This window comes from Lutra lutra, chromosome 9 (genome assembly GCF_902655055.1).
Source record: "Lutra lutra chromosome 9, mLutLut1.2, whole genome shotgun sequence".
In the NCBI taxonomy this organism is placed as follows: domain Eukaryota; kingdom Metazoa; phylum Chordata; class Mammalia; order Carnivora; family Mustelidae; genus Lutra; species Lutra lutra.
Genome location: NC_062286.1, coordinates 35,427,370 through 35,451,710, shown reverse-complemented (window position 1 = coordinate 35,451,710; position 24,341 = coordinate 35,427,370). Strand labels below are relative to the sequence as shown.

The 24,341-nt window shown below is 40.8% G+C and overlaps 1 protein-coding gene across 1 annotated transcript; it reads right to left on the bottom strand.

The window, feature by feature from the left end:
• On the bottom strand, window positions 1-24,341 carry STARD7 (StAR related lipid transfer domain containing 7). The gene is made up of 8 exons (XM_047747191.1): window positions 23,506-24,341; window positions 12,893-13,101; window positions 12,497-12,546; window positions 11,172-11,282; window positions 11,009-11,091; window positions 10,452-10,551; window positions 4,093-4,177; window positions 1-3,402 (listed from the first exon to the last, which is right to left on the bottom strand). Exons 1-8 carry the CDS (start codon window positions 23,823-23,825, stop codon window positions 3,218-3,220), a joined length of 1,143 nt encoding a protein of 380 aa, XP_047603147.1. The 5' UTR covers window positions 23,826-24,341; the 3' UTR covers window positions 1-3,217.

The following is a 24,341-nucleotide window of genomic DNA, read 5'->3' as shown; positions in this document are numbered from 1 at the left end:
TAGCTCAAACAACACAACTTTATTTCTTACAGTTTGGGATGCTAAAAGGCCAAGATCAAAATGCTGCCCAATTCTGTTCCCAGTGAGAGCACTCTCCCTGGCTTGCCAACAGCTACCTTGTGTCCTCACAATGGTGGAGAGGGAGAACAAGCAAACCTCTGTTATTTCTTATAAGGAGATTAATCATGGAGGGTTCCACCCTCACCACCTCACCTAAATCTAATCATCTCCCAAAGGCCCCACCTCCAACACTATTACAGTGGACTCAGGATATGAATTAGGACTTCAGCTTATGAATTTTAGGAAGACACAGTTCAATCCACAGCAAAGTGTATATATAAAGACAAAGCACACACCATAGCAAGTTAACAACCAGCAATGGCAGGGGAAACAGTATACAAGGTTTTATTACTTTCAATTTTTCCAAAATAGAGTTGGGTGGGCTTTTGAAGCTGCTGGTGACATAAAGTCTGGGAAAAGGTTAGGGTCAGATGAACACTGCCTTCAAGAATGTGAAGTCCTATCCCATGGAAACGTTTTCCTTGTGTCGCTCCGAAGACAGGGCTTGACCCACTGGTAGACGTTGCGGTGGCGTATTTAGTCTCCACGTAAAGAACTTCTTAAAAGAGCTGTCCAACAACGGAAATGTTGCTCTCAGAACTCAGGTACTTCTCAGTGGAAGTGTTAATACAGAACCTAGAGAACCACATCAGGGATGCCACGTGCACGGACAGGCCTCCGCAGCAGGACAGAGGCCAGAAGCACCAACGTTCCAAATTTAAGGTTATACAGACACATGTACACCCATAAGCATTACAATGTCTAAGAAGTAACTGACAAGTACAGATGCCTTTCCAATGACGATCTTAGAATAATTTGAAGAGTTTTAATAGTTCAGGTGTACATTTTGTTCACCTATTGTTTCCCACAGGCAGAATAAACTCAAAATTCAGGTTATGCTCTCAAGTGTCTCTAATGTATCAACTGCCTTGCAACAAACTGACACTCCGGTTTGTCCCCACTCCCACCAAGTCAAGTCGGGTCTGAGCTCACCACCTTCCCTCTCCAGCCAGAGCCCTGGTCGGCCTCCTACACTAGACCTGGCTTGCTCAAATCCTCTCCTTTCCTTGCTTCCTCCCAAGTCTCACCATCAGCAAAGCTCGAACACTATTTCCTCAAGTTGATCCTTCTTTAAAAGCAAACGATATAGGTTAGTAGATCAGATCAAGACAAGGAAGTGGAAATAGATAGTTTCAGTTGCCAAACTGGTCACCTGGGAATGGCTGATGGTCAAGGTCAAGTGGTCAGTTGTGTGTCAGCCCCTACCCAAGGAAAACCACATCCTGGTACTTCCACCTGTCAACCCTAAGTAGAAACAGTTCTTCAACTTTCCGATCAGGAAGAAACAATAAGCCCAATATACAAGATTTCTCACCACCATATGTCCAAAGACAAACACTCTTTTGTACCAATCTTTATATATTTATTCACACATTTGATAAAAACGTCACAGTTAGAAGTGAAATCATTACAATGACATAAGTAACCGTACAGACCGACCCCAAGTACAGAGTCAAGTTGCCAAAAATCAGAACGTGAGCAACACAGCTCCTTAACACCTGTGCATTCACACATTCTTGCCCACACCCATCCACGCCCCAATAATCACAGGTGCTAAGTTCAGACGTAACCCAGGGAAACCTTCCCTGGCTTCTGTCAAGTCCTGGGGATGAGAAGAGAGAAATGATCAGTGAAAAAGAAGCTGGAACTGCTCGATGTATCTCTCTGTTCTGCCAACCACTCAGAGAAGGCAAGACATGAAAGATGGGGATAGTCATTTCCTTGGCACAAAACTTAACAGGCAACAAAAAAGTCAAGGGGTTTAAGTCAGTCTGAAGTTTAGATCCCCTTTTCAACATCAAAGGATAGCAAGTGGGGAAAAAAGGGGAAAATCCAGCCATTTAAATTGTAAGGGGAAAAGAGGAGGGAGTATTGAAAACCTGATCCCTATTCTCCTGTCAGACTGCAGCGTGACCAAAGCAAAATCAATGAGGCCAAACTGATAGTATCTGATTGTGACTTTACCCAAACAGCATAGTTTGCTTTCACTTTAACTCTGAAGAGAGGGAGAAAAATTTTTCAGAGGAACAAGAGGTTCACGTAAACCACATCCCCATTATATTAGTATTTGGGGAAAGATTACATCTATTTGTTCACATGGCTTGTCTACAGCTCTGAGAGCTACAAGGGAGTGGCCCAACCCCCATTCCTCTGCCTTTAGCCTTCCAAGATGGCCAAGTCCTCAGCATCCAGTCAAACCTGAAGTGTAAAAATAATGCCTGAATCAAAATGGTGTTTTCTGTACAGTGGGATGATGGAGAAATCCTATTTCACTTCCCAATTCCTACTTGACACAAAGGTTTAAAAAAATCAACAACCCTAAAGTGTGATGTTTTTGAGCATTGCCATTAACCCTATCGAAACATCGATAACACAGAAAGCTACCATCTGAAAGGACTCATTTCCCAGTGTTCTTGGTGAATGAGCTAAGGAAGGAGGCGATGATCCAAATACATACAGTGCATGAATACAGAAGAACTGGCCAATGCAAAGGAAACTGCTTTGGGTAGGGCAAGTCAATGGGTGGTATTTGGGAGGCAGAGAGAAAATTTCTTGGTACAAACTTGATGTCCCTAAAGATATAAGCAGGGTGAGGACAAGGCACTTACACTGCCAAACAACAGTTCACATCCATTCAACACTAGAACTGTTACCAAGAACACTCCCAATGCCCCCTCACTGAAGACTCAACCAGCCAACTACACTTTCCATTTGGATCTTCAGAACTGAAGGAAATCCCAAGTGCTGCAGAACCAATGGTGGGAACTGGAATGTTGGCAGAGCAAACTACTCAAAGGAAGCAAAAAGAAGTTGTCCCCTTCTGGCCTGAGGTGAGAGGTTTGTTCCAGATTAGCTCAGCGAAATACTGAATTGCAAGATGCTTGGCCTGAGAATATGACAACGCCCCCATGGATGCCTCCTTCTTCTGTTCTGATAAAGAGCAGTAAGGGCTCTGAATGCAATCGGACACCAGTTACTGAGTTATCTTGCACTGGCAGTTACAGCAGATGCCTTCTAATACATGTCCCCGTTCTGTAGCAGATAAGGGACCGAGACAGGGCTAGAAGCAGCCTGTCCTTTCTTATCCCAAAGCCTTTCAAGCATACTCGATCCGGGCAGGGCCACAACTACCCTCATTCTTCCGCTCGGAAGACGGAGTGGTAGCTTTGGCTTCACTACCGGTTTCCAGAGGCTTAGACGAGATATAGTCCTTTACTTTGATCTCCATGTTCTTGGCTTTAAGAGTGGCCATGTGCAGCTTCTCCAGGAAATCTGGCATGCCTGGTGGGAGAGAGAGAAATTTGGGTAGGCTGAAATACAAACCAAAAATAGGGTCAAAATTAGATGGCCTGTTTCTTTCATGGCAGGGAGCCAATTCCTTCTTAAAGAGATCACAGCCCGATTAACAACCTGTAAGTCATAGTTGGCTCCCAAAATGTATCTAAATAGAAAAAATATTTAAGTGCATTAATATACACAGTCCACATTTAAGGAATTAAGCAAATGTTCTCAAAACTCCCTTCTGGGCACATGTTACTTTCTGAAACTCCACAATATTCATCCTTCCAAAGCTTAGCAGGAGGCTTCAATATCTTTGCAATATTCAAGAATGGGCTTGGGGGCGCCTGGGTGGCTCAGTGGGTTAAGCCACTGCCTTCGGCTCAGGTCATGATCTCGGGGTCCTGGGATCGAGTCCCACATCGGGCTCTCTGCTCAGCAGGAAGCCTGCTTCCCTCTCTCTCTCTCTCTCCCTGCCTCTCCATCTACTTGTGATCTCTCTCTGTCAAATAAATAAATAAAATCTTTAAAAAAAAAAAAAAAAAAAAAAAAAGAATGGGCTTGGAAGATGTTTAATTTCCCCGATAGTGCTCCCATGAGACAAGCACTAATCCTCTTGCTTGCCGCTTAGAGCTAGAGAAAAACAAAATGCTCAGCCCAGGTCCCAGGCCCTGTATACAAGTACCCACTCACCACTGGAAACCATCCAACTAACACAGTAGCGAGGAAACACAGTCTGGGGATTGTCACTGTATGTCAACAAGTAGTCGAAGCCATTCTGGAAAAGAAAAACAGCAAAAAATTACCCACCATAATAGCTTCCACATCCAGTACCACAGAATAATCACAATCTGATTCTGGAGCAGACTGTCAATTTTTTACCCTATGCAAAAAAGGAGTAATATACTGAAGACTGCATAGGTTGCTATCCATAGAAAGGCCAGCCTACAAGGTTGGCGCTCAGGTGGTGTCTGGGAACTTGGTTCCAAGTATTCCCAGTCAACAATTAAGTGGTAAGAGTGACCCCTGTGTCTTGTCTGTTCATGCAAACACTACAGTTTATGCTGAATACCTGCTTTCTTTCTGGTGCATCTGGAATTTTGGTATATGCTATGAAAAGTATCCCTATGTAACCAGCCCTCAGTAAAAATCTTGGGTGCTGACCCTCTCAAGGGCTTCTCTGGGCAGAAACATCACAGACATGTTGCTCTATTTTTGTTGCTGGAAGGAGAATGTACTCTGTGTGACCTCTCACAGGAGAGAGAGCAGGAGGAAGCCTACATGTGGATTCCTAGACTCTGCAGGTCTCTTCCCTATGATGCAGGTGTGTATCCTTACTATATGACTATATACATCTGAGTCATGAGTACAACTATATGCTGAGTCCTATGAGTCCTTCTAGCTAATTCTCAAATGTGGGTTGGTCTTGAAAATTCCAACACATATCTTCAAATAGTCAAAGGTCTTCATCTTTACCAAAATGGTATAAACTCTACTACTACTATGACTAATAACAGCAAACATTTATAGAGCACTTAATGGTGAAATGCTTCCAACTTGGAACAATCCTATAATGTAGGTACTGTTACCTCATTTAACAGAGGAAGAAACTGAGCACTAAGAAGTAACTTTGCCCAAGGTTACCTACATACTCAATGACAGCCAAGATAAACCCAAAATTCTGACTGCAGGGCCTATGCACCCACTCTTTTTGGCTCAGCCCTCTCATTGCCTATTACAGTGAAGGACAGGGGATTAAGATTTCCAGGGGTCTTGATCCTAGGAGAGATCTGTACCAATTATGCTCCACACAAAGGAGTTAGAGATAACCACTTTTATGTCTGCACTTTTTAAAGCAGATTGGCCACAACTCCAGGTGGTAGAACTACACTTTAAATTACCATGCTTTTTACTCCAAAGTCCATCCTTTCCCCCCCCCCCAATGAACTGTGTAATCTTTTATTTATTTACTCAACATGAACTGTGTAATCTTTTATTTATTTACTCAACATGTATTTAAATGTCTGCTTCAGGGGCACCTCGGTGGCTTAGTCACTTAAGTGCCTGCCTTTGGCTCAGGTCACGATCCCACAGTCCTGAGGTCTAGCCCTGCATCAGGCCCCCTGCTCAGCGGAGAGCCCAGTTCTCCCTCTCCCTCTGCTGCTGCCCCTGCTTGTGCTCGCTCTCTCCATCAAATATATTCATTAAAAAATACATTAAAAATAAATATATGTATGTCTGCTTCATGTCTGGCACTGTGCTAGGTACTTAGAGCAAACAAAAATGTACTAGTCCCTGCCCTCAAGAGCTTTCAACTAATGAGAGAGATGCCATAACAGAGATACCAAATGAATACTATGGAAGTAAAGAGAAAGGAGAGGGATGCCTGGGTGGCTCAGTTGGTTAAGCATCTGCCTTTGGCTCAGGTCATGATCCCAGGGTCCTCGGTCTGAGTCCTGTGTTGGGCTCCTTGCTCAGAGAGAAGACTGCTTCTCCCTTTGCCTGCCACTTCCTCTGCTTGTGCTCTGACAAATAAAGAAATAAAATCTTACAAAAAAAGATAAAGGAGAGGTAAAACCTGTATAGTGGAAACAACAGTATCCACCACAAAGGCTGGCTCTAAGGCTAAATGAGTTAATACATATAAAAGACTTTATTCTTCCCATAAAACAGACTGGGAAGTCAAGAGACCTGGGTTCTCATCCACCACTGCTTATATTTTAAAAAAGGAAACCAAACAAAAACAGTGATTACCCACTGGATGAAGAAAGGAATAGGGATATAAACAAAATCACTCTGAACAGTTTTTATTTTACACATTTGACTTCAGGAGCATAAACTTTTTCATAATTTAATAAAACAAAATTAAATTTAAAAAGCAATATCTAAAAACTGAAAGCAAAATAGAAAATAGGGAACCTAACTATGAACTGAGTCAGCAGGAAAGAGCACAAAGAGAGCACCTATTTCAAGTAACTTTAAAACTAGTATTTTGTACACTGTGTACACATCCTAAGGATAAAAAAATACAAATTTTAAATCACATCACTAGTGATCTTGGTGTATTATCCTGAGGCTGGTTCGTGTATATTTCAGATTAAAGCAAATGAGTAGTTATGTTTCGGTGATGAGTTGAGTTGAATTTTCCAGCACAGGTAAAGGTGATCGATGTAAGATATAAAATATAAATAAAAATTCTCCAGGGGCACTTGGATGGCTCAGTCATTAGGAGTCTGCCTTCAGCTCAGGTCATAATCCCGGGGTCCTGTGTTTGAGCCACGCATTGGGCTCCCTGCTCTGTGGGAGGCCTGCTTCTCCCTCTCCCACTCCCCCTGCCTGTGTTCCCTCTCTCACTTTCTCTGTCAAATGAATAAATAAAATCTTAATAAATAAAACCTCTCCAGTCTGAAACACGGATTAAAAATATTAGCATGCACCTTAAGATTTATCTTTAAAACAAATAAGCAGCATTTATTACTTAGTTCTAGCCTCTGAAAAGGTCTAAAGACAATGAACAAGCCAATAGCTGTAAGTATTCCTAGAAGCCAAGTTCTGGTATTTTTTTTTTATTTTAATTTTATTTTTTAAGATTTATTTGAGACAGAAAGAGAGAGAATCTCAAGTAGACAGACTTCCTGCTAAGCAGGGAGCCTGATGCCAGGCCAAATCTCATGACCTGAGCCAAAATCAAGAGTCGGATGCTTAGGGGCGCCTGGGTGGCTCAGTGGTTTAAAGCGTCTGCCTTCGGCTCAGGTCATGATCTCAGGGTCCTGGGATGGAGCCCTATATCAGGCTTTCTGCTCAGCAGGGAGCCTGCTTCCTCCTCTCTCTCTGCCTACTTGTGATCTCTGTCAAATAAATAAATAAAATCTTAAAAAAAAAAAAAGAATAACTTTTGGATTAGAACTAACCAAACATGTTAAAAAAAACATAAAAACATGTTAAAAAAATTAAAAATATCAAAAAAATTACAAATAAAATAAATAACTGAAATATCTATTTAAGTCTTCCATTGGTTCTTCTATAGCAAAGATTAATGGTATTTCTTTAAAACAAAACCAAAACTTAACCTCTGGAGGATCCTTGGTTGAAAGAACCAATTCATTATTTTGAAACTCATAAATAAAGGAAACAAATCAACCTTCTCTTACTTCCCTTTCCTATGTAAACTAAAGGAAAAGAAACAGTGAGAAATTTTTTCCCTAATGTATTTTAATATGTGGAAATAAAGAAATTACAGAATCAGCATTTTGTTATACCACAGCATTTTGTTACACCACACTGACTGACTAAAATAATGGATCTCAGCAATAATCAATCATTTCTAAATTCACAAAGAAAGAGACAATCAAACGTCACTTGCCTTCTAATAAAATGCTCTTGCCCAAAACAACCCACACCAGAATTTATTTAAGCCTCAGGATTAAACAGTAACTAATCAATACCCAACAAAGACAGGCAGGAGACATAGGAATATGTTAGATGACACTATGGATACTACTAGGACACAATCATCAAGATCCAGGACAAAGAACCCTGCTTCTTAAACAAATACAATTGAGGGGGGAAAAAAAAGGAGGGGAAACTGACTGACTCAAAAGACTCAAAAGATATTATGAACAAATTTTCAGTGTCTCAATCATACTTGGGTCCTGATTCAAATAAATGAACTCCCCAAAAAATTCATGGCCAATCAGGAAAATTCAAACACTAACTAGACTATTTGATATTAGGGATTATTAGGATACCGAGGTTATGTTTTCAAAAATCTCTTTTCTTTTCAAGATAAATACTGAAGTATCTATAGAAGAATTCTTCTATGGTTTCTTTTATAGCAAAGCTAGAAACTTATTCAAAATAATCAGGACAGCAGCAAAAAGAGATAAGAAAGGATACAGATAAAACAAGTATGGCCAGAAGTTGATCCCTGTTGGAGCTGGGGATATATACAGAAGGTTCTTTATTCTACTTCTTTATCTTTCATATACATTTCAAATTTTCCCTAATAAAAAGTAAAACAGGGGCACCTAGGTGGCATAACTGTTAAGCATCTGTCTGTGGCTCAGGTCATGACCCCAGGGTTCTGGGATCAAGCCTCCATCCGGCTCCCAGCAGGGAGCCTGCTTCTACCTTTCTCAACCTGCAGCTCTGCCTACTTGTGCTCTTTGTCAAACAAATAAATAAAATCTAAAAAAAAAATAAAAAAAAAAAGAAGTAAAACAAATGAACACCATACCCTGGCTTAAGGATCTACTTTCCATCCGGCAGTCCAAATGCAGCTGCCTGATTTTCAAGTACTCTCTGTACATGGTCAATGTAATTTATCACTCCTCCCTAATCCCAAACTTCCTTTCTAAGTGGTGAGTCTCTGAACATATCCATGGCTCATTCCTGTCTTCATCTTTGGTATATCGTGTCCTCTGCATTTCCTGTTTTCTCCAGTTTGCCTTTTCACAAGAACTAGCTCGAATCTTACCTTTTTCTTAAGAGCTTGTGACAAATACACTAAAAAAACTATATAGATAACTCTTATTGTTACCCCAAATCAGCTAAAAGAAATTGTTTACTGGGTCCCTACTTAGATGCAAGACACTCTGCTAGGTGCTAAATGATGCCTTAGCTGCTTCACGGTCACAGTTTCTAAAGGTAGCAATGCTGGAACTCAATTCAGTTTTTCTCAAATAGGAAATTAATAGACAAGGTCCAAATTTCGAAAGCAACATAAAGGGAAAAGTGAGGCCTAACTCGACCTCCCACACTATCTTCAGCCTGACCCAGGATCCCCCTCCTAAAGGAGACAAGACATGGACAGTAGCCTTGCTTCTTGTTTTCTGTGTTCTAAAGCAAGGACTTTCAAACATTTTTAACTGTAACACACTGTAAATAATCCTTTATGCACTGAAACCAGTTCCCTCTCTCAGCCTCCTACACACACATTCACACATACTTACAAAACTGAAGTCTCATGAAATATGGTTACACTTGGATGATTTCTATTCTATGTATTCTTTTTTTTAAAAGCGGATCATAATGTACTAAATTAATTTTGTCTTCCACTAATGGGTAGCAATCCCAGGTTTGAAAAACACTGCTCTAAAAATAGCATGCAGGGGCGCCTGGGTGGCTCAGTGGGTTAAAGCCTCTGCCTTCAGCTTGGGTTGTGGTCTCGGGATCCTGGGATGGAGCCTGCTTCCTCCTCTCTCTCTCTGCCTTCCTCTCTGTCTACTTTGATCTCAGTCTATGAAGTAAATAAATAAATAAAAATCTTTAAAAATAGCATGCAAGTAAACACACAGATCTCCCAGTTAAAAAACAGTGTAACACCACACTGACTGAAATGAACCACCATTTCTGTCGTATTTGAAGTTCCACTTCAGGGAGTATAAATAGAACAACTTGTTGAAAACAAAACCATACTAAAGCACACAGTTCATATAGCTCAAAAATAAAAGTAATGGGGAGAAATAAAGCCTTTATAAAGTGAAATACAACTAAAACAGCAACCAGTGAAATCAATATGTAAACTCAACACAAATTTGGCTTTAAAAAATCAACACTCCCTAAGCTGAGAAAAATATTCTTCTCAAAGAAAGGTCAACAGAATTTTAAAGAAGGCCGAGAGGATTACTCTAACGCTCTCATTTTACAGACAAGGAAAGGAAAGTCCAGAAAGGTTTTAAGTGTTCTGCCAATGGTGGTGAAATTTTGATGGAAAAGGTGCTCCCTTCAGCTTCTGAAGAATGCTAATGACAGACCATTGTCTTCTCCTGTCTCTCACACAAACAGGGGTCAGTGGGTGCTTAGTACTCTGTCCTGGGCAATCTTCCAGCTATGTCACCCTATAACAGTGGTTCCCAAACCAGGAGCATCAGCCTCACCTGGGAACTTCTTAAAAATGAGAATTCTGGGCCATACCCAAGCACTGTATGTTATTAAGCTCCAGCAGACTCTGATGCATGCCAAGTTTGAGAACCACTGCCCTTCTCGGTTCAGACAAAAGACAAAAGATCCAAAGCCACTACACATCATCTCTTGGATGATATAAAACTCACCTCATCAAATGACTTGTGGGGACGGATAACCATCTGGGATTCATACGATCTGACTCTTACAAATTCTGGAGACTCTGGAACACTAGGGTGCTCCACAGCACTGGTAAGGAGAAAAGTTAAGGAAACTCTCAGTAATGTCTACATACAAGAAAACAGCATGAGAGCTATAGTTAAGAGGAAAATCTAGAAAGCTGGCTTTAATTTTTAAAATAAAACAGAAGAGTCACTAAAATGAATGAATACAAACTAAGTTCTAAAAACAAGTGAGTTTCCTTGGTGATTCCTGGCTCACGAGGCTTCGTGTTGAAGAGGAGAACAGTTCCCTTTTTAAATTATCAACACAAAGGAACTAAAGAAATGGTTTAATGAAAAGCTTACATAGATCCCTTCAATCTTCCTAAACTGTGGTCACCAGTCACAGCCCACTAATGGTCTACCTGGGATGGATGGGGTCCTAGCATCACTCATAACAGCACTGAGAACATGCAAACTCCCAGCAGACATATTTGAAGGACAGTTAAAGGAACTGAGCAGGAGCCACAGGAAACCACACATACCGTGACACCAACACCATCACATTGTTTTCCTGATCCACGCTATACCGTCGAACATAAACATAATCCCGCGAGTACATTGGATACTAAAGAAAAGGATAGGCAGAATTAGTGTTCTGCCCCAAATGGATGTGACAAAACTAAAAACAGTAGTAAAAATACTCACAGGAAAATGGGTTACCCAGTGAAGAACCTCAGAACCACTAACCACATCCCTCTCAATCACTTCCAGCTTGATTACCAGGGCATCCCATTTTTTTCTATACTCTGTATCCAGCTGCAGAAAGAGAAAAGATATGAAGACCCAGGAAATCCAAAACAAAGTTGCAGAAAGCTTCTCCAGATTCTTGGACCTCTGACCCAAGGATTCTGAAACAGTTACTGAACCTAAAAGTGACAAAATGTGAAAGACATTGCTGTGTTTACTATAGGTAAGTCTCTTAAAATTCTTTCTTACAGACCAATAGCATTACCTGAAATTAATCTTACTTTAAAAAAAAAAAAAAAAAGGCAAAGGAGAGGAAATGTTAAGAAAAAAAAATACTGTGAGAGATATGTCTAGGGAAAATATAGTATGTGTAAAGGCGAAACAATTTTTTAAAGTTTTAAACAGACAAAAATCCCAAAAGTATGAGCAGACACCTCACACAAATGAATGCAAGTAACATATTTTTTAATTTCTAGCATGACTACTACGTAGGGAATTTCAAAGTAAGACACATACAAATCCAAACCAACAAAAATTCAGTGTAAACTGGTAAAATTCAGTGCTTGGTGGGGGAAATGTGCACTAGCATATTACTAGTGGATGTTATACTGATCAATTAATTACCAAAAGCCTGACAAAACAGTGAAATATCCAAGGAGAATATTTTTTTAATAGAACTCTGGATGATCCCATCTCTCCTTTTCATACATTTCCCCCCAAGGAAGAAAGCAGTCTTTGAAGAGACAGTCTTCATCTTTATTAAATAAATACCTTCACTATGGAAATGTTCCAGATTACTAAATCTGACTAGATCTGTACTGAAGAGGAAAATGCTATGCATTACTGCGTCAATAGATAAAAACCACAATACAAGCAGAAGATAACATAAGAGCTGCATCCATGTTAAATTTATAGACTTTGATAATGACACCATGGTTAAGAGAATATGTCTAATTTTAGGAAATACACACTGAAGGATTTTGGAATAAAGGGCCACACATGGAACTTGCCCTTGAATTATTTAGGAAAAAATAACCATAAAACCTTATAAAGTATACTAAAATCACTCAAATACATTCTTCTATTTAATCTTCCCAACAGCCCTGTGAGAGGACAGAACTGCGCTCATTCCACCAGAGAAAGAATGGTAAGTCCAGTCTTTACCCAGATGCTATCAGACATGAGATGAAGGGTACAGAGACAGACGGATGTACTGAAAGCACGTCCTGAGTTGAAGAAATTATTCATGTGGACAGTGGTAAGTGGAAGAAATATTTACTCACCTGAACATTGAAGAACTGCCGGGGTGTCACATCTGTGTAGGTTCCAAAAACTAGAATGACAAGGAAGAACAAGAGATGTCTACCACACCCTCATCACTCATCTTATTCCTATCGCTTAACTGCACTTCAATTATAGAGTACTGACAGATCTTAAAGGCAGATTCAGAAACTAGACGTCATATTGGGGCAGCAAAGTAAGACAAAGACAACCTACAGCAAAGTACAGTAATGAAGACACTGAGATGCTTGTCATCTGGGAGAAGAAAAACAAAAAACAGGAAACCATGGCAAATTTTCTGAGCAACAACCAGAACAGTTAGAGAGTATGAAGAACAGAAGTCCTGCACATCTGGCCCATCATGGAACACACCTACAAGGCAGCCAAGCTGGGCTCACCTCTATACTGGTAAAGGTGGGTGCCTGTAATTGGGCGCCGCCAGAGCTTAAAGTGTTTCTTATCCATCACCATCTCCCATGGTTGCTCTTTGCCCCCTGAATCTTCATTCCCTTCTCTCTGTGATTTTGGTTCTGGAGGGAGGCGTTCAACTCCAGAGCGCTGAAACATATGTGACATTTCTTCCAACCGTTTCATCTCATCAATGGATCTGCAAAAGGAGAACAAAAGGAATGGTGCAGGTGGCTGTAGTCAATCCTGTAAAATGAAATGTCTACAGAAGGACTTGTGTAAGAATGGTGTGGGTTGGAGCGCCTGGGTGGCTCAGTTGAGTAAGTGTCTGCCTTAGGCTAAGGTCATGATCTCAGGGTTCTGGGATAGAGCCCTGCATTAGACTCCCTGCTCAATGTGGAGCCTGCTTCTACCTCTCCCCCCCCCCACTCCCCCTGCTTGTGCGCATGTGCTCTTTATCTCTCAAATAAATAAAATTTAAAAAAAAAAAAAATGGTGTGGGTTTGAAAGAGTATAAAGTGCAGTGAAAACTCAAGTTCCTGAGTTTGAATCCCGGTCCAATGTTCATTAACTAAAACATTTAGTCTCTCTCTCTCTCTTTTTTAAGATTTTATTTATTCATTTGACAGAGAGAGAGATCACAAGTAGGCAGAGAGGCAGACAGAGAGAGAGGGGGAAGCAGGCTCCCTGCCGAGCAGAGAGCCCAATGTGGGGCTTGATCCTAGGACCCTGAGATCATGACCCAAGCCAAAGGCAGAGGCTTAACCCACTGAGCCACCCAGGAGCCCCTAGTCTCTATTCTTAATCTGTAAAATGAGGATAACAGGACCAACCTCAGGGGTTGATTATAAAATTTAAACAATTACGTATTTTTCCTCTTCTTTTAAAAATATAATTCACATTCCTAAGAATCATCCTTTTTTACAATTTTTTTACAATTCAATGATTTTTAGTATACTCACAAGGTTGTATGACCACCAACACTAACTCTATAACATTTTCATCATCTCCCCCAAAAATCTACACGCATCAGCAGTCATTCCCCAGTCCTGCCTCCCTATAACCTCTGACAACCACTAATCTATTTTCTGTCTCTATGAACTTGCCTATTTTGGACAATTCATATAAAGAGAATCATACAACATATAGTCTCTAGTGTCTGGCTTTTTTCCCTCAGCATATTTTCAAAGTTGATTAATGGTATACTTTGTTCCCTCTTTTTTTAAGTTGAATATTTCATTTAATGGATATCTCACATTTGTTTATCCATTCATCAGGTGATGGGCATTTAGGTTGTTTCTACTTTCTGGCTATTATGAATAATAATGCTATAAACGTTTGTGTAGAAGTTTTTCTGAAAAACACAGGTTTTCAGTTCTCTTGAGCAGATTCCTGGGTGGATTTGCTGAGTCATGGCAACTCTATTTTTAACCTTTTAATGGAATGCCAAATTAGTTTCTAAAGCAGCTGCACCATTTTATACTCCTAACAGGGTTCCAACTGCTTCACGTCCTTGCAAACACTTGTTATTAGACAATAACTATTTTCCTGATTCTAGCAATTCTAGTGGGTGTGAGAAGTATATCTCATTGTGGTCTTTGATTTGTATTTCCCCAGTAACTAATGATGCTGAGCATATTTCCAAGTGCTTATTGGCCATTTGTGTATCTTCTTTGGAGAAATATCTACTGAAATCTTTGCCTATTTTTAAGTTGGATTGTCTTTTTATTGTTGAATTATAAGAATTTTTATATATCCTGAATATGTCCCTTACCAGATATGATTTATAAATCCTTTCTTCCATTATGTGAGAGAACATCAGCTTTTTAATAGTGACCCCTGATGAATAAAAGTCTTTAATTCTGATAAAGTCCAATTCATCTACTTTCTTTGATTGCTTATGTTTCTGTGTTATAGCTAAGAAGCCATCGCTTCCTAATTCAAAGTCATAAAGAGTCATGTCTGTTATTTTCTACTAAGAATTTTAGTATTAAAAAAAAGTGTTTTCATATTAGTTTACACTCTGATCCATTTTGAGTTAATTTTTGTGTATGATGTGAGGTATAGGGTCTAAATTCATTATCTTTGCATGTATACCTCCAGTTGTCCCAGTGCCATCTGAAGACTATTGTTTCCCCACTGAATTGTCTTGGCATTTTTGTAGAAAATCAATTGGCCATTAAGTTTAGGGTTTATCTCTAAATTCTCAATTTTATTCCAACAATTCATATATCTATCCTTATGCCAATATCATAATGATATGGCATATCTGAACTATACTACAGGTTGGTATTAAATTTTCAAATCAGAAAGAGTGAGTCCTCTAACTTTGTCCTCCTTTTTAAGACTTATTTTACCATTCTGGGTCTCTTTCATTTCCATGTAGGTATCAGGATCAGCTTTTCAACTGGCACAAAGTAGTGTGCTAAGATTCTGATAGGGATTGTGTTGAATTTATAGATCAATTTGACTAGCATTGCTATCTTTACAATATTAAGTCTTCCGATACATAAATACAGAACTTCCCGTTTATGTGTTTTAAAATTTCTTACAATGATCTTCTGTAGTTTTCAGCAAAAACATGGGAGTACGATGTTGCAGAAGTGGAGAGAGCAGACATCTTTGTCTTATTCCTGATCTTAGGGGAAAAGCTTTCCGTTTTTCACCATTACACTGTTAACTGTGTTTTTTGTAGAGGCCCTTTATCATCTTGAATGCTTTTTATTTTCTTTTATCATGAAAGGAGGTTCAACTGTCAAATGCTTTTCTGCATATACTGAGATGATTATGTGATTTTTGTCCTTCATTCTATTAATATTATTTCTATTAATAGTGTTGTATTAAACTGATTTTTTAAAATAAGATTTTATTTATTTATTTGACAGAAAGATAGAGAGCACAAGTAGGCAGAGCGGCCAGAAGAGGGAGAGGGAGAAACAGCTCTCCGTGGAGTGGAGAGCCCGATGCGGTACTCGATCCCAGGACCCTGGGATCATGACCTGAGCTGCAGGCACCCAGGCGCCTCTAAATTGATTTTTATGTGATGAATTAACCTTGCTTTCCTGAAATAAATCCCACTGTTCCTGTTCCTTTTCATATCTTACTGGATTCCATTTGTCAGTATCTTGTTCAGAGCTGCCTAAAGCTTTAAGACATTCTAGATAATACCAGATTCTTCGTGTTGTTGTATATCTTTTAGAGACAAATACATATAAAGACATAGAAAGAAATGCAATACAACAAACTGAGATAATCTGGGGGACAGAGGAGATTTCGACTGGGTAAAGGTACAGAGGAGGCTTTACCTATAGTATTTTATTTCTTAAATACAACTATATTTGCGGCTGCCTGGGTGGCTCAGCCAGTTTCGCAACCAACTCTTGGTTTGGCTGAGATCTTATCTCAGCATCCTAAAATGGAGAATTGCGTAGGACTCTGCTCCTGCTCCTGCGCTAAGCAGGGAGTCTTTTTGGGATTCTTCCTCCCTGTCCCTCCCTCCCCCTCTGCTCTGGTCCCCCTGCACTGCATGTGTGCTCTCTTGCTCTCCTTTTAAGCTCTTTAAAAAATATATAACTGCATTTGTAACATTCATATTAAAGTCTTTTTATATCTGAAACATTTTAAGTTTTTTTTTCCCCCTAAAGAGAAAGCATGAGTGGGTGGGCAAAAGGAGAGGGAATCTTAATCTTATCCACATGGAGCCTGGTTAAAATTCGCTCTCCCTCTGCCCACCTCTCATTCTCTCTCTCAAATAAATACTATTTTAAAAATAAAAACAAACAAAAAAAACCCCATGGCTTGTATTTTCCACTTAACCTCTAAAATAGCAGTTAGGAAAGAAAAATCGCTGTCTGTATCATATACAACTTCTGCTATTTAAGACTGAAGAAGACACCAACTCTAATACACTCTGTCTAAAATGCCTACTCCTATTCAACCTTCAAAACACCAAAAGTTTGGGACGCCTGGGTGGCTCAGTTGGTTAAGCAGCTGCCTTCGGCTCAGGTCATGATCCCAGCGTCCTGGGATCGAGTCCCGCATCGGGCTCCTTGCTCAGCAGGGAGCCTGCTTCTCCCTCTGCCTCTGCCTGCCATTCTGTCTGCCCGCACTCGCTCTCTCTCCCTCTCTCTCCCTGACAAATAAATAAAATCTTAAAAAAAAAAAAACCACACCAAAAGTTCAAGGTTAACTTTCAGGCAGAGTTAACCATATATATTTACTTTAATTCTGTACAGACATGTATCACATTATACTGTAATTAGTCCATCTCTGTATCCGCCTCTTTTACTAAACTATGAATTCCCTAATGTCCCAGAATGTCTTTCATATCCGTATTTTCAGTTCCTAGCAAGTACCTGGTAAACATCAGGCACTCAAATGTTTACTAAGTAAATTGAGTAAAAATGAAAGTAGGCCCCAATAATTCAAATTCTTATTAAAAGACTACATTCATACATTTTAAAAGATAAAAATTCAAAGTCATACTGGTAACCCAAGATTAAAAGTTTAGAGCAACCCTAAGTGATGGTGACTATAAAGATCTGTGTTCTAGTCCTGGCTCTGCCAACTGGCTGTGTGATCTTATATAAGTCGTTTTACCTGTAAAGCCCTCTCTATTTCCACCTACAAAGTTAGGACATTATTTTTTGAAGGTTTCTATTGGCTCTAAAATTTCATTTCTCCAAATTTTAAACTTTGGACTTAGATGAAAATATTTATACAGGGGACATTTTGTTGTTTTGACTGCCCGATATCTTTTCATATTTGGGAGGATCCCAAAAATAGGTGGGATACAGTCGCCTCTCAAGCCCTAGCATTAGAGAACAGCACCTAATTTAAGTAAGGCTGATTAGACACTTCTGGTAGAGGATATGAATCTTGAGGAAAGGCACAGGATCTTTTGCAGATTATTCTCAGGGATCTTGAAGGAGCTGAGTGTCCAGCAGTGCAACCAATCTAGGGTAAATAAAACCAGCAACACTGCCCTAAGAAGATTATCCCTACAGCAGGTCCTGGCTGTTCTCCTGGCCAACCTGTATTCTGGCCTTCTTGTCAATGCCCTGAGTGACCTAACACCTTTAATTAATCCCTTTGATTAATGCCTTTCAGCTTAAGTCAAGCAGTATCAGCTTCATTTCCAACTAAAAACCCTAGCCAGGGGCGCCTGGGTGGCTCAGTGGGTTAAGCCGCTGCCTTCGGCTCAGGTCATGATCCCAGGTCCTGGGTTCAGGCCCCGCATTGGGCTTTCTGCTCAGCAGGGAGCCTGCTTCCTCCTCTCTCTCTGCCTGCCTCTCTGCCTGCTTGTGATTTCTCTCTGTCAAATAAATAAATAAAATCTTAAAAAAAAATAAATAAAAAATAAAAAAAATAAAATAAAAACCCTAGCCAGTACAATTTATACTGATGTTCTGACTAAAAAAGTATAACCATTTTTAAAAATTTTTAATTTGCATTAAAAACTGCAAAACAGGATTCACTGCAAACACAGAAATAGGGAAGGAACTTTACAATACACAATAGGATCTTTCAGGAGAAAGCAAAAGCAAAACCACAGCTAGACTTGCTTAGAGAACAATTCAGGCATCACATGGCACCAATTATGAAACTTTTCAGGACTAGTAAGGCATTCTTCAATAAAAATTAAGCATCACCCTTCCATGTCATTCTTATCACATAATGAAGGGCAGAAATGCCTTATTAAAAGTACATCAGAGGCTCATAAAATTACATAGTAATAAGATTTTAAGAAAATTAAACTATATGACTGCATGCAATATTTTTAATGGCCTTCTGAAGTGGTACAGAGCTTCAGACCCATTACTTAATCAACCTCTCCTATATAATTAAAGGTCACTAGGTGCCCTTGATTCAAATTATGAGACTAAATCCCCAGAGGGGGAGAAAAATGTCTTGTGCAGGCCATGACATTCATTCTTGAAATAACACAAACTAAATGCTAGTGCAAGACTGCATCATAAAATGCAAATGATTCTTGTCTCTGATTCAACAATCTCTGAAGGGTCTCAGCTTCTAAATACTGACAGAACGGACCTAATTAGCACACAGGTACCCAAAGTGACTCACTATCGTGTATGTGGACGAAGGAAAACCTCTCACCATACATCTCTTTAGCCTGCTGTGCTAAATCCTTATTTGGACAGGGTGGGTGTCTAAACCTTATTATCTGAGACTTAAAAAATAAGAAAGGACAAAAGAGATTATTCCCAAAATAGAAACAGCAGATTAGTAAGAGGATCAAGACAAGACACCCAGTACTTCCCTAACTCCAAACCTAGAGTCATTTCAATATGTGAGAAAGGCTGGACTGAGAGATATGGAAACTGAAGGCACAAAACTATTAAAACAGAGTAATAAGGGCGCCTGGGTGGCTCAGTGGGTTAAGCCGCTGCCTTCGGCTCAGGTCATGATCTCAGGGTCCTGGGATCGAGGCCCACATCGGGCTCTCTGCTCAGCAGGAAGCCTGCTTCCCTCTCTCTCTCTCTCTGCCTGCCTCTCCATCTACTTGTGATCTCTGTCAAATAAATAAATAAAATCTTTAAAAAAAATATATAAATAAAACAGAGTAATAAGTATAACAAGTTTTGGCTCATGTAGGAGGTCCTGCCATCAGTATACAGACTTTTATATAAACGTCCAAAATGATTCAAATGAAGCCATCCCTGTAATTAATAATTCCAGCAAGACAACTGCCTCATTTCACATAATCCCTCCTTAAATTCCAAAGTACTGTCAAAGTTAGAGACTTTCAAATATATCTGTCATGAGACAAAAGAAATACAAGACATCAGCTAGTTCACTGCTATTCTGGGCCAACTGGTTAATGGTAAAATAACGAAGACAATGTCAAAAAATTCAAGTCAGATTTTATGTAATTCTGATGCTCTAAGAAGAATATGTCAGTAAATAATCTTTGACAGTGGCAAAAAAGAAAAAGGATTTTTTGCTGATCGTTTATCTAGTTAATAATACACTGAAAAGTTAAAATTGTTCTAAATGCCCTGAGAGACAAAAATGGGAAAGAATTTTCTTTATGAAATATTACTGGCACTTATTTACTCAAATTTCTGGAGCAATGGACTGTAACTTTTTTTTTTTTAAGATTTTATTTATTTAGTTGACAGAGAGAGACACAGTGAGAGAGGGAACACAAGCAGGGGGAGTGTGAGAGGGAGAAGCAGGCTCTCCACTGAGCAGGGAGCCCAATGCAGGGCTCAATCCCAGGACCTCGGGATCAGGACCCGAGCCAAAGGCAGACAATCAACGACTGAGCCACCCAGGCGCCCCGGACTATAACTTTTTTAAAAAGAGGAGGGGTTAATGGAACATTTTCCCCGAGCCTTTCATATTTCTTAACTTCCTTCCTCTTTTTGTTCCTGCAACTTTTTAAAAAAAAGAATTTATTTATTTGTCAGAGAGAGAAAGAGTACATGGGCGAGCATGCACAAGCAGGGGGAACAGCAGGCAGAGGAAGACGATGACTCCCCACTGAGCAAGAAGCCCCAATGCAGGACTCAATCCCAGGACCCTGGGATCATGACCAGAGCCAAAGAGAGATGCTTAATCGACTGAGCAACCCAGGCACCCCTTCTATAATTTTTTTTTAATGTTTCAAAGCAATAAAAAATTACTACTATATCTTTTCCATAAAATCTGCCCTGGGCTCACAGAACGAGTGATTCTGTACCAAAAATACTGACTGAAAGTTATTGTTTGGACTTAAGTGAAACCAATTGGGTAAGAATCATAGACCAAGCATTAAAAGACCGGATTTCTACACCTGGTCCCCATCAGTCAAAGTCACTTTGTACAAATTAGTTCTTTTCTCAGATTTTCTTGCTATTACTAGATAAATGAGATTCTATCTGTTAAGATGTTTTTAACACAAGAGAACGAAAGTAAAGTTATCCCTTTTCATTCTGAATAGTACTCAAATAACGTAAGAGAAAACATATACCATATTAAAGTATACATTCAAAGAAAGTACTAGGACAAGAAGGTACAGAAACAGCACAGAAGAACCAAATGCTGTGATTTAGTGGCCATGGTACAATCACGCTCTTCTTCCATTATACAATGAAAAAAAAAATGCACTCGTCCCAAGGCACATTCAACCGTGCTCTATTATGGAAGCCACCCAAAATCCTTTCACTAGAGCAAAATCTGAAATTTTCTAAACTAGCTATGACAACCACAGCAGTGGCTCCTTTAAAGCAAACTGAATACTTAAGCAAAGAAAGTTAATCTGAATCCAAAATAGTTATTCAATAAGAGACAAAATATTAGAAACATGAGAAACCTATAGAACCACTTTATAATCAAGATATAGTTGAACAGCATATTTGTCACCCTAGCAAGGTAACAAACATTTTTTTTTAAATCCTCAAAATGGACACCATCAAAGTATTTTTTGAAGTTTTTTTATTTTTTAAAAGATTTTATTAATTCACTTGACAGAGAGAGATCACATGTAGGCAGAGAGGCAGGCAGAGAGAGAGAGTGGGGGGAGGAAGCAGGCTCCCCACTGAGCAGAGAGCCCGATGTGGGGCTGGATCCCAGAATACTGAGATCATGACCTGAGTCAAAGGCAAAGGCTTAACCCACTGAGCCACCCAGGCGCCCCGGACATCATCAAAATTTTAAGTATATGACTGAATTCAGGCCTGAACTGGAAAACAAACCATAAATGAAAGCCTTTGTTAAATAACAACTCTGGGGCGCCTGGGTGGCTCAGGTCATGATCTCAGGGTCCTGGGATCGAGTCCCGTATCAGGCTCTCTGCTCAGCAGGGAGCCTGCTTCCCCCTCTTCTCTCTCTCTGCCTGCCTCTCTGCCTACTTGTGATCTCTCTCTGTCAAATAAATAAACAAAATCTTTAAATAAATAAATAAATAACAACTCTGGGGAATCAAAAAGGCACCTTAAGTGTTCTGACTGACCTTAATCTGAGTTTATGATATTCCCAAGTGGGTTAATAGAGAGCTATACCTCTTCAGGAGTTGGATTAGAATAAAAAATGTTTGAACTGCCCCTAGGTTTCAGAAATAGCCCAAAGAGGGAAGAAAGGGAAACTGAATACCAGGCCTAGTCATCAACTGGTCTCTTTCTACTACCGTGGATAGTACTACTGGCTCAAATGTTTACCGTATTTGTTCTTTATCTTGTTTTCTTCTCCAGCTCCTGCTAATGGCAGACCTACTAAACAGAGGCTCCAGGATATACTGCCCATAAAAACATACGAAGTAAGCTAAATCAAAGAATGTCATCTACCACATGGACCCCCAACACTACTCAATTCCCACCTCAAAACATCTTCCCTCCCTTTTCAGCAGGTAGCCAGCCCTTTTATGGTCTTTCTCCTCTCTCCTAAATAGATCCAACAGGGAATTTTCCTCCCAAACTTGACTACTGTGAAACATGGATATTTCATCATCAAAAACAGAATGAAAATTCAGTTAATTGATAATTTCTTAATTTAAAAGTTTTCCTCCCATAAATATTCTCACACCTGAGCCTGTTTCATTAGACCAATGGACAAGTTGCAAAATGCTAACAGAAATTAGACAAACTACCTATCATGCTTTATTACATTAAAATTTTTACGGCTAAGACTGTTATAACTTTAAATTGCATTTATACCCTCAAGGTGGACATTTGGTAACTATTAAATTTTTGATCTACTATCTATATAAACTAATAAGATCTACTAATAAAAGAATCAGAAAACCACAGTCTAGGACCAATCACCTATTTCTGTAAATAAAATTTTATTAGGAACCAAATTTAGGGGGAGGGAAGAGCAGTTTAGGAGTATCGGTTTAAAGGAAATGCAAAGACGCCATAAATAAGAGCTAGATCAAATCAGAGCTAAATCATGAGATTACTTGAAAACTGTAAGGGCTCAAATTTAAAAACCACAGATTAACAAATTCAATCGGTGGTACCGCATTTTTTCACAGAAGTTTTGATGAAGATGACAGCGTGATTTCAGAGCCTAATGAAACAGTATTTCCTAAGTTCTCGCTAAAGCAGCAAAAATCTGGCCTAATTTTTACAGGTTAAAATACTGGGCTCCTGGTTTATCTGAGGAAGACAAAAATCCCTTCCAGCTGAAAGACTCACGATAACACAAGAGCCCTCCGGGCATTTCTCACGAAATTCCATTAGGAATGAAGTAATTTTGTAATTGCATAACCATACCCTTAGGTCAAATTTAAAACCTGTTTTGAGTTAACACCTTTCTGGATGAGTTAAAGATTACGTGAATGATGGGTTACATGCCTTCAATATCTAATTTAATTTTTACAAGGTTATTTCTTCGGTGTCACGCTCCCTATTCAAAGTCTTCCCTCCTACGCTAACCTATACTTCGTTATTCCTAACCCGACACGTGAAATTAACACGAAGAAAAACAAAAAACGTGTCTTGCTAAAACAGGATCAAGTTACTGCATCGCCACTTCCAGTACCTGCGGGTAAACGGGAGACACTGAGCCAAAAGGCAGGCCCCAGGGTTCGCCGTGCCAACCTCCCAACCTGACCGGCCCCCACCCCAGCGAACAGAAACCACCTCGCCGCAGAGCTCACCTCTGCAACTCCTCCTCCTGGATCCTCTCCTCCTCCCACACGAACACGCCAGCCAGCGCCGCCATCACGGCAGAGGCATGGCCAGGGCGGCCTCGCAGCCGGCGCCAGAGGCGACCGAGGAGGACGCGGCGCGAGCTCTCTGAGTAGAGGCGGCCGTACAGCTGCGCGATCTGCTGCGCGCGCCGCACACGCAGGCCCGTCACGAAGCGGCACTGATTGGCCAGCAGGGCGAGCAGGCCCCCGCCGCGCGCTCCCGCGCGCCCCGCCGCCGCCGCACCCGCCAGCCAGGCTGCCAGGGCCGGCGGCCTCCGCAGGAACATGCCGCCTGCGCGCGCCCCGCCCAGACCCCCTTACCCAACCCCCGCCCGCCGCTGTGCCCGCCGCGCGCCCGGAGGCGAACTAGGCCTCTCTCACAGGGCAGAAGGAACGAGCCCGGGAAGGCGCGGCGGCCTGAGGCCGAGTGCCCCTAACTGGCCAACCCCGACCTCGTCTCACGATCTAACAGGCTTTTCATCTCTCTCTGCAGCAACCGCTGAGGAAGAGTCCCCTTTGCGGAGAGAGTCGGTCATGGCACAGCTGCGGGGGCGGCCCCGCCACCGCGGCAAGAGGCGTTCGTAAGCTCGGGCCGGGAACCCTACGGGCCGACGGCCGGGCGGCTCCGTTGGCCCCTGCCTCCTTGGCGTCCTCAAGCCGGCGCCGGGGCTCGGGGAGTAGAGCTCCTGGCAAGCAGCAAGGTGGGCGGCTCAGTCAAGGCAGCAGGTGAGGTCCCGGGCGTTCCGCGTCCGCCACATGCACTGCTCGCCCACAACCTACTCCCCTCGCGGCCGCCCGAGCCC